At 42.5% G+C, this 10,766-nt stretch overlaps 2 protein-coding genes across 3 annotated transcripts in view; one reads left to right on the top strand and one right to left on the bottom strand.

Moving 5' to 3' along the window:
* Positions 1-30: 30 nt before the first annotated feature.
* On the bottom strand, positions 31-3,032 carry hsbp1b (heat shock factor binding protein 1b). The gene is made up of 4 exons (XM_071896856.2): positions 2,841-3,032; positions 1,572-1,638; positions 1,181-1,307; positions 31-741 (listed from the first exon to the last, which is right to left on the bottom strand). Exons 1-3 carry the CDS (start codon positions 2,883-2,885, stop codon positions 1,186-1,188), a joined length of 234 nt encoding a protein of 77 aa, XP_071752957.1. The 5' UTR covers positions 2,886-3,032; the 3' UTR covers positions 31-741; positions 1,181-1,185.
* Positions 3,033-3,349: 317 nt separating this feature from the next.
* The window catches only part of LOC139909672 (solute carrier family 66 member 2), a 54,706-nt gene continuing 47,289 nt past the window's right edge, over positions 3,350-10,766 (top strand). The window contains exons 1-4 of one of the 2 annotated variants that reach the window (XM_071896867.2): positions 3,465-3,475; positions 5,345-5,447; positions 6,194-6,446; positions 7,759-7,892. In XM_071896867.2, the coding sequence (XP_071752968.1) occupies positions 6,241-6,446; positions 7,759-7,892 (340 nt within the window). In that variant the 5' untranslated portion in view covers positions 3,465-3,475; positions 5,345-5,447; positions 6,194-6,240. Of the gene's footprint in view, positions 3,476-5,344; positions 5,448-6,193; positions 6,447-7,758; positions 7,893-10,766 lie in introns of both variants that reach the window. The other variant, XM_078283112.1, reaches the window with a different exon arrangement.

Raw genomic sequence — 10,766 nt, 5'->3', positions numbered from 1 at the left:
TTATGTTTCTATACATTTGAATAAAGGTTCCTAGTATGCAGCAAAGTAACAGTCTGTTTACAAGTTGATGTGTGTACATTGTTACAAATACCTCTAATGTAAAATGTCAGTTATGTCTCAGTGTAAAACATTCATGCCCACCAGCTTCTCTCACAGCGTAGTCCACATTAAGTTTGTTGTTGTTTATAATTTCAATACATGAGACAAACAACATTGTATTAAATTACTTTAATAGAACAAAATCAGTCAGATTTGGAATGCATCCCACACCTTGGCACAAAGAGTGCTGTTAAATACTGCAGGCTTAAAATGTTCACTCTACCCCATTATCCATGTAGGCAGGGATGGAAATTTTACTCGCCTGCCTGCCTGTGGCTAGTACTTCTCAGCCTAGGCTAGGGCACAACTATACCCGCTAGCCAGAATTTTGATGGGATGTAATGAATGAATAATATGGTGATGGCAGCTAAATAACCGGACCACGTCGGTGCACAAAATCGATGAGTTCCATCCCTGCGTGTGAGGATTATAAATTCCGAAGGGAATATCACACTAGTCTATCTTACAAATGACATTCTACTTTTCAAGTCACTACATAACTGTAACCGTTTATCACAATATTCAATATATAAAAAAGCATTTCACACAATAACACACCAAATCAATATAATTCATGTTTAGAATGGAAACGTCTGCTGCTCCTGAAGATAGAACCGACTTCACGCCTTGTTACTTAGGAACCTGCGGGGGAGGAAAGAAGAAAAAAAAACAACATACTGTACTATTACGAGGTACATGTTGCAGTGAGCTGGCTGGGTAGAGAGAATGAAATATTGAAGTTGCATTAAGCTACATTTGCAGAAAACCTGAGCAAACGTTACTATGAAATGCTTACAAATGCTGGACGGTTTTAGTACCTAATTCTACAAATGTGTGGCAGAGGAGAATACTTTCAACAGAATAACAGCTACAGAAAACATTTTATGTCATTTTTATTTTTCAATCAATGTCCATCCAATCTTCTGAGATCTACTTTGATATTCTTACGGTTTAGGGGAGACGGACACACACCCACAAACCTCCAGGCAGGACAGAACATGAATAGGGGCTCTTATGGTAAAAAAGGTTGAGATGTTGCAATGATTCAAAATATTAATGAGGCTTGCCGCTTGCTTTTTACCTTCATTATGACCCTTGACCCTCCTTGGCCTTCTCGGGTGGCGCCTCAATCTCCTCCACACCAGCCTGGGTCATCAGATCAGCGATGTTCTTCTCCAAGTCATCAATACGCGTGCTCATCTCGTCGAGTGGAGAAGCGGTTAAGGCACATAATTAAAACAAGGGATCTCATTATCTGGGCCAAAAACTCTTTCTTCCCTCCCTGTTAGTCTGTACTTTACTCATGGAGGGAAAATACAGAGGGGGAGAAGGAGGCAAGGAAAAGAGATGGCAAGAAATCAACTTAGACATCAATCTATTATGGCACTATAATAATAATAAAATTCTGAGCCTCAAAGCATTTAAATCGATGAACAATTAATTGCTGGCATTTGAAACCAGTGTTTGGATATTTCTCCCGATAATCTGGTCTGACATGGTCTGGAACTTGTCCTGCATCTGCTGCAGTAGTGTCTGGACCTGTGAAACAGACAGCAGAAATAAGCTGTTAGGTGGCTGCGAAATGATGAAGCCACAGAATTAGAATGATAGATTTCCTGATCAAAGTCTTGGCAGCCAAAGAACATTTGATAACATCATAGGGATGAACGCTGTTTCATTTGTGGATAGAGTCAGAGAAAATCAGAGAGTTTGAGCGGTCAAAACTGCCAGTGGACTGTTCACTCGAAATTACATCATCAGCACTCTGAGTTGAACTTACTGCACTAAAGTATGATTTAAACAGCAGAACAAGGATAACAGAAATATCCAGTTTCCTTGACAACAATGTGGAAGCTCAGCAACCATTTCACTGAGACCAGCACATCTCCAACACAAGTGCCACTGCTGTATTCAATGTATAACACTGTATTCTTGGTGCATTCTCTGCCCATTGAGTTGTTCAACTCCACAAATCTTGGCTCTATCTCTGGGTTCCCAAGTGGTGTCTGTGGACCCCCTGCAAACTGAGGAATAGTTTGATTTGCTTGATTCATTCTCTAGAGATGAACACAGTGAGCAAATGGATATGGATGACAGCTGCACCACTTGCAGTCTATACAGTTTTGCGATTCTACACTAAAAAGGTGGTTGCTTGCTTGGTTTGCCCCTAAAGGTACGAGTGGTCTAACTATTTGGGGGTCCATGACATGAAAAAGTTTGGTATCTCCTTAATGCTCATCCCCATGACAACATCCATCAAACATTCTATGGCAGCCATCTTTTGACGTACAACCTGGGATGATAATTGGAATGCGAATTACACAACATACACAAAATTGTATTGCAGTGCAGGTGGTTTAAACCGGCTATTATTTACTATGAAGAACAAAATGGACTTACACGGAAAGAGATTATTGTTCTTACCAGCGCTGCAATACAATTTTGTGTATGTTGTGTAATTCGTATTATTCTGTTGTGAATCTACAGCACACCACCTGACCATGACATGCAGTGAAGCTATGCAGAAGTCAGATCGTTCCAGCTTGATGACACGACTCCATGATGGCTACTATCTTACAATACAACAACCACATATAGCGTTAGGTACAGATGCCTTACGGCTAACCTTAGCTTGCTAACTAGCTAGCTTGCCATGGCAAGACGGTCAGCAGTGTTACTGCCATTGCTAACATAAACTAGCTAACCAGCTATGGCAGCTAACGCTTGCCATCACGACTCACCACATTGGTAAGGTCCTGCACCGACTTGGGATCCGTTTCTGCCATGATGTAGTATAGATGATTATCAACACGAAGATACAATGTGATATCCTGATTGTATTATTATCTGGCTAGCAACTGTCCGAAATAGATAGCAGGTCCTGCTCGCACCACCCACCGCACAGTCAGCTGTTTCCCTCAACACAGAGTCTCGCGAGAGTTTTGCAGTTGGGCTCGCGGTGCAAAGGAACGCGGAATATTGAGTTTTTAATGGGGAGTTTTTAGTGCATGTTGTAGTTTTGTTTACCCGTCAAGACTAGCTCATTCACAGCATGTCTCATCATACGATATGTGCCTATAAAATGATACTGAATAAGTTAAGTATGCGAGTCCCCTTAACTAGCTCGCTCGCTCTCTTTCTCGCTCTCTCTCTCTCGCTCGCTCTCTCTCTCTCTCTCTCTCTCTCTCTCTCTCTCTCTCTCTCGCTCTCTCGCTCTCTCTCTGTGTGCGTCCTTCTCTACGAGCGAGTTGAGATTTGAAAGTTGGAGCTGCCAAGGGAACTTCGTGTAGCCTATTTTGACGTTGAATACAGTAATCGTTTTAATAGCTGGAGTGTGCGAGTATTCCAGCAACGTGTTTGTGAATGAAAGCGACTGGTAAGTAAAGTTGGAAGTTTTCCACGCGTTGCATATAAACTGCCAATTCTGCCACTGACCTGCATAAAACCATCATCAGGATAGATATATGATATGATAGCAGACGGCTCGCGCTGCGTTCAGTACAGTGCGCGTGGAGTGTATCCTGGACGCGCGCCGGCTTTTTTTCAGTTTATTCTCAGAACATTTTCAAGAGGTAGTTAATTTCCCACATGATGTTTGCTTGGATTTTGGAGGACTTTGCAGTTCCCCTTAAGAAAATCAGTTTTCTCCTGAATGCTGAAGTTGAATTATACAAGACTGCATATTCTAGGCATATTTTACATTCTAATATCAATTTCTAACAGTGTAAATAGGCCTTGTAATAACTCTTTCTTTACGTGCTGTTGCTGTAGTTCAACTCGTTCAGTAGCCCAAAATGATGTGTGTAAGTTCAGGCATGTTATTTGGCCCAACCCCTTCAAGATATGCTTTGCTTACATAACAGACAGAGCTTGTTCTGTAACTAGAAGTGGCCCAGTGCAGGAAGGCTTCTCACTGTGATGGTTTACTCACTACCAGGCAGAGAGAAAGAGCAGGGGAAGCCTTGGATTGTTAAGCTTCTGAGTAATGTTTAACTTTGGGAAACTTGTAAAAATAAAAAAAAGAAACCTTGTTCCCAATATATTATGGATTAAGTTTCAAGAGCTGCTCTGCATGTTGTTCTTTAATTTACAAGTACAGCTCTCAGTCTGAATTGTGAATTAAATCTCATAAATGTGGAAATGACAAAGTGTTGCTCAGAGACACAGACTTTGTATGTCACAGAATGATTTGGCTTTCCCTTCTTGGTGGGAATATTGTCATGCTTATGTCCTTTACTGCTGAGTTATGTGAAATAACAGATGTCTACAGGGTAATTAGACCCTGTTCATCCCCTCCATGACTCTCCCACTTTGACTTTTCAATGAGGGCTTAGCACGGAGCGTCACGATTACAGTGCTCTGCTGGATGTGCCGCAATGCTGAAATATTATCAGCGATCATATCCTGATTGTGGTCACAAAGTTTCCCTCAGAAAAAAGAAGTGTGCTGACATTTTAGATTTCGTTATGACTGAAGTGATCCTCAGTGTGTTGAGCCTGTTTTGACTTGGCTTGTCTCTCAACTGTGCTGAGTGACTTGTCAGCTGACGTTGACTGCCAAACAGAGGAGTGCAGCAAATACACACTGGCACACTCCGTTTGAGTTTTGACAGTCTGTGTGAAACGTTATGCTTCATATGATCCAACTGTTCACTGGTCACTGTCATGATATTGATTACACAGCTACAGGATATTACAAGAACAACAGTCCTGTCCTTGTAACTACATTAGTCGGTCATGGTTTTGTGTACACAGCAACACGCCGGCTCTTAAAGGAAACAATGCCTGCAGTCATCTCTAAGGAAGGAAGGAGTGCTGCGGCTGTTTATCAGTGTTAGAAAACAACTTCCGAAATGTCAAGAACTGCATTTTTTGTCGGTTGCTTGGGAGAAAGCGGGAATTACTAATCTCTTCACTTAAGTATTTCATGTTATTATCCCCTCAAGAATGCCTGCTCCCACTTGGAGTAAAAGACCCCTATTTTAGGGAAAGAAGTACTCTAATACCTGTACAACAGTTGTAATTGAGGGTTTAAGGAATAACAGCTTGCTGGTTAGTAATAGTTGTGGAACTATGTGAAGACTCAAAGCTATGGAACCTGTACATAGCTGCAGTGGAGTTATTTGCAATGGAAAGAGATACAGAGATGGACTTGCATTTCTACTTGTTATCCCCACATGCTGAGTCCCACTGTGGCACTTGTCCTAAATACTCATCCCTCTAACCCCCTTATGGTTCCCACCCAGGTCTCCTCCGCGGCTCCCTCCAATACCTGCCTACCTGTCATCTCTGACTTCACCGGCTGTTGGCTATTAAACCTTTTTCCAACACTCCACTTCCCCTCTCTCCGTAGGTTACACTCTGATCTTTGACCTCAATTCTCTACCTGTCATCCCCATCCCTCTCTGTGGCTGCCATTTTATAAAACACATAATTGCCTGTCTTTCTGTAGTTGATGAATGAAGAAATAGGTTGGAATGCCTGTGAGAGCATATGAATACTTCTCCAACTATGTCCTGTGCCAATTCTCTCCACTACACTCCTTTCTGTGTGACAACCATCCCGGCCTGTAATACCTTAGTGTGCGTGTGCGTGTTTATGTGCATACTGTAGGTGTGTGTGATAGATGAAAGGCAGAGTGGTGAGCAGTGTCTGAAATTCATTTTTTGACTCGCCTGCCAAGGGCTGGTAAACTGAAAATGGTCTGCCAAGAAAAAGTTTTGCCATATGTCAAAGTTTGCAGAAATTTGGACGCCTACCGCTTTGTGCAGAACCAGTGGAACAGACAGCCAATCAGGCGCCTGTTTGATACAGAGCCGTTGTGTTGATTTGATTAGATTTGTGGTCAGAGAGAGTGTACGGTGGTCAGCAAGGACAAAGTTTGAGAACAGGCAAAAATTCAAACAGTATATAACCATGTTACCAGACAGTGTGGCGGGTGTCCCTTATTGATTTTTCCACCAAAGACACATTTTATCACCTTTTGGCACTTGGTAGGTGTTAATTCGGCACCCTGGTGATGAGGTCTACTTGCCTCATTACTCTGATGAACTCCTCTCTAAGTCCTGTCTCTAAGTGTCCTTCCTGCGGTCCAGGTGCAACCCTCACACCGCCTCGACTGCCCTGAGCCTGGGTCTATGTGATGGACGCGGAGGTGGGTCTCCAGGAGGACATGGAGGGCTCCTGGACGCTGCTGTCGTGGCTGGCCTCCTGCCTCATGGTGTTCGGGGGGGCCCTGCCCTACGTGCCCCAGTACCAGGAGATCCAGAGGAGCAGCAACACCGAAGGCTTCTCCACCCGGGTCTGCCTGGTGCTGCTCATCGCCAACATACTGCGCATCTTCTTCTGGTGAGGATGCAATGTGAGGATGCAATGTGCTATGTTCCGATACAATATAATATAATACGATACAATATAATACGATAAGATACGTTAAGATATGTTACGATAAGATAAGATAAGATAAGATGACATGATATGATATGATATTATACTGTATATGATATGATATAATTTGATATGATATACAATATGATATGACATGATATGATATATGATATGATATGATATGATATGTGGGATAAGTCTCTAGTGCTGCTAATAACTGTTTTTTTTTCAAAGAGTAGAAGCAAAGAAGAATCATAAGCAGGAAAAAAGTTAGAAAAATTATTTTTGTAATAAGGTTTCTTTGTTTCTGTCTTTCTTTCTTTCTTTCTTTCTTTCTTTCTTTCTTTCTTTCTTTCTTTCTTTCTTTCTTTCTTTCTTCTTTCTGCCCTTTGGAAGGCATAGGCCATTTATAAGGTCATTCCTCAGATCAGTGTGGGAGTCAGAAGTTAATGGAATAGGTGTAAAATCACAGAATACAAGGAGATAGGCTGATAATGTGGTCCTGCCTGGTGCTAATCATAGCCATACGGTGCTATTCAGACGAGGCTTCTTCTGAAATTGTTTTACACATCGGGGAGCACAGGTCACTCTTCTGATTGGGCAGAAGGGAGAGGAAATTTAATGGATTCATTATAGAATCAGGTTGGAATACTGTATTATTAAAAAGGTCTATCTGTGCTGCTCATAGCCCATATGACACGTCTTCTAATGGAGCCAGTAGCGATATAAAGGGAGATAATAGAATAGAATAGAATAGAATAGAATAGAATAGATAAAGTCCTTCAATGTGTGCAACATGCTGCTGCAGATGCTCTACCAGTCTGTAGTGACGTTCCTCTGGAATGTATTCATAGACGTATCCCTTATCTGGAATTCTGAATTAATTATTTGCATTTTTATTTGCATTTATTATTTGAATTTACCTGCATTTATTTGCACTTTCTGCGCTACACTGTCTCTATTGTATTGTATTGTATTGTATATTATGAACATTACCTTTATCTTAGTTTAGTACCTATTTCTTCTATTACCTTGCTGTACTTGTATCATACTTGACATTTCCTTGGCATTGTCCCCCATTGCTGCTGCTGTGGCACCTGAAGGGGATCAATAAAGTGCTATCCTAAATCACTATTGTTTGTTAATCATAGTAATTACATTCCTTGTACACTGTAATTATTTCAAAGGTCACTTTATTCTGTTGTCCATTGTACTGTACATGTCGTATGTAAATTGTGGATTGTGATTGCATTATGCTTATCCGCTGTTGCAGGATAGGGAAGCAGTTTGAGCTCACTCTGCTCCTCCAGAGCGTGGTGATGATCCTCACCATGTTTGCCATGCTGCACCTCTGCTGTGCTGTCCAGAACACCAACCGGGTGAGCACCAAGCAACACCGGCTTTCAGGTAACCAGAGCATCGCACCACACCACCATCTGGACCGACACTAGCCTTAACTAACAATACAACAATAACCTATGTCTTGGATATAATCAGAAATCAGTTGGCAAGTGACATATCCAGCATAAAAACACCAAAAACTCCCAGAACTCTCTCTGCTGGGAATTTGTGTACATAGATACCTTTGTATATATTTGATTCTTAAGGATATGATGTCAACTTGTTACTTGTGTGTGCCCCAAAAGCTGTAGTGGAAATGATTAAGATGCTTAGAGTTTCAACTCCTACTTCTCACCAAAAGAGGGAGCCATTGGAAAAGCTTACATGCTGAGGCCTCTGTGTGCAGCTGGACTTCCCTCTTTGTTGGTCACTTACTTTCCTCTTTACCCCTTTTTCAGCTGTCTTTTTTTCTTTTTTGATCAATTACTTTTCCCCCCTTGTATTAAGAAATTACAGCTGTAGATATTACATTATGGTAAACCCCCGAAGGGCAGTGAAACAAATGGCATCGTTACAGATATTAAGATATGTGTGAGAGTGCAAGGCAAAGCAGAAATGTCCTATGGATATATTAGTCACTGCGCTGTCACACATAAGAGATTAGCCTATTCTGAGCAGGACTTTGGGTGTGTGTGTGTGCGCGTGTGTGTGTGGCTGGGGATCTCATCAGTCATGGAAGGAGGGGGTGGACGGGGTGGCGGTGCTGGGTGAGGGTGGGCTGGAAAGGGGCTAAGATTAAGCAGACCAATATCAGCACCCACTGTGCATTGTGCCTAGGTGTGTGTGTGTGTGTGTGTGTGTGTGTGACTCTTGTCTGCATGTGTGCCCACTTGTGTTGCGGAAGCGAGCCCCTCCCGGTCTTATTTCCAGGGTCAGCCTTTATAGGGTGCCTTTATGGGTAATTGTGTTTTTTAGAGAGGCTGGAGTTGATTGCTTCTGCAAATGGGCTGACAGAAACTCCATCTAAGTACACTTTTTATTAGAAAACAGCCCATAGAGTGAGATTGGATGATGGAATCTTGTAATACTCTGATCATGCAGAGTAGAGTGTGTTATTGAAGACATCAATTCTGATAACTGATAGTTTTATTTTTTTTTATGGTGACTGATTTGTGAGGAGGGAAGTGTAACTTCTTTGTGAGATGATTCGTGCCGTTTTCTTTTTTTACAAAGACAAGTGAGAGCCAGTTTGGAAGTATGCTGTGGCATATACCTGTCGTTATGTCTTGTGTTTGTGTCTGTGCATGTGTGTTTGTATGTATGTGTTCTCTCTGAATTCTCCTTTAAGAGTGAGATTTGGATGAGAGGCTGCAGATTGCATGTGTCTGGACACGAGTTTAATTATCTGCTAGTCTTATCGTTGGCATCTGTGCTTCTCTTGGCTAGTATTACTCATCAGCCCTTTTTTCATTTATGGCCCACGCTCAAACTTTGTCATGGTGAATAAGATCATTTAGGAAGACTGCTGGCTTTTCAGATTGAAGCGTTTAATACATTGTTCTTCCGCTGTGGGCGGATGATTATCATTGGCTTAAGAATAGAGATACAGTGTCTGATCTGCCTGCCACCCGCGTGTCGGCCATGTCTTAGGCTGTCCACAATGACCCCGGGTTTCTGAAACCCTGCATGACCGCCCTCTCACACCAAGCCCCCCCCACACACACTCTCTCTCTGAAGGGCAGGCCTGGGGTCCGGTTTCAGAGAGAAGGGGGTACGATGAGGGAAGGCGGAGTCAGGACAAGAATAGATCTGAACAGCCTGTCATCCCAACTGTCCCTCCCTTCCTCCCTCCATCCCTCCCTCCATCCCTCCAACTCTTTCCAACAGATCAGGGTCATCTGTATGTAAAGGAGTTTCTTCTTCCCTTAAGACGCATGTTGGCATGATTTTCTATTTGGGTTTCCAAGCGACTTCATTTTGAGGATATTTCATACTGAGGCTCCCATTCCTGTCATTTCTCCTCTATCCCTCCCACCATCATTCTCCGCTCGTTCTCTGTCCCCTTTTCCCTTCTCGGTGCTCCTTCTGTCCCGTCTGTTCCTCCGTTCCCTGTCCCATCTTCTCCTGCTCCCACCCCTTCTCCTCCTCCTCTTCCCCTCGCTCCTTCTCTTTTTCAGAGGAGATTTGCAAGACTGCCAAAGTCCATGTGTGCCATAGCAGGGACACCCATGATCCCTCTGCTGGCCTGCCAACACCTGTCCCCAACTCACTGACCCCATTTATCATTTTAAAGACATGCACACACACACACACACACACACACACACACACACACACACACACACAGAAACAGAAACTGAAAAAAAAGGTTAAACACACTTAAACACAGTTAACCACACATACACTTCAGCACACATACCACACATAGCTTGAGCGTACCTGGACTGAACAGTAGTTTGACTGGGCTGGGCGCACACACACACACACACACACACACACACACACACACACACACACACACACACACACAAAATGCACACTGAACATGCACTTCTAACACACTGACAGTGCAGATTTTTTTTTCTTTTTCAATCTAATTTAAATCTTTTAAGTGGAGGCAGAGAGAGAATCAACATAATTAGACCAGAATGGACTTTTTCAGCAGGGTCACCTTCATTATCATTAATGAGATTGAGCAGAAATGCACCGGGTGAATAGAAAGTGTGTTTTTTTTTGTTGGTTTTTTTATGTGTTTTTATGGATCGTCTACATAAGGCCCTCTTGATGCCATGTACAGAATGAAAGGTAGGTTTTGATCTGTTTCATTTTTGCAGCGTTTATATTTCACATACAGGTAAAACTCCTTAAATATCTAGGTATTTGGTGGTGAAAAGGTTGAAAATGAACAATGGACTAATGTATGCATTATGGCCCGCAACG

This window comes from Centroberyx gerrardi, chromosome 4 (genome assembly GCF_048128805.1).
Source record: "Centroberyx gerrardi isolate f3 chromosome 4, fCenGer3.hap1.cur.20231027, whole genome shotgun sequence".
Classification (NCBI taxonomy): domain Eukaryota; kingdom Metazoa; phylum Chordata; class Actinopteri; order Beryciformes; family Berycidae; genus Centroberyx; species Centroberyx gerrardi.
The sequence above is the reverse complement of the archived record's forward strand: the minus strand, read 5'-3'. Positions and strand labels throughout refer to the sequence as shown.

Coding starts and splice junctions, on each gene's coding strand:
- hsbp1b (XM_071896856.2), bottom strand. CDS start 2,885: ATGGCAGAAACGGATCCCAAGTCGGTGCAGGACCTTACCAATGTG. Junction 1,639..2,840: donor TGCAGGACCTTACCAATGTG/GTGAGTCGTGAT, acceptor TCTGTTTCACAG/GTCCAGACACTACTGCAGCA. Junction 1,308..1,571: donor AGACCAGATTATCGGGAGAA/ATATCCAAACAC, acceptor CCGCTTCTCCAC/TCGACGAGATGAGCACGCGT.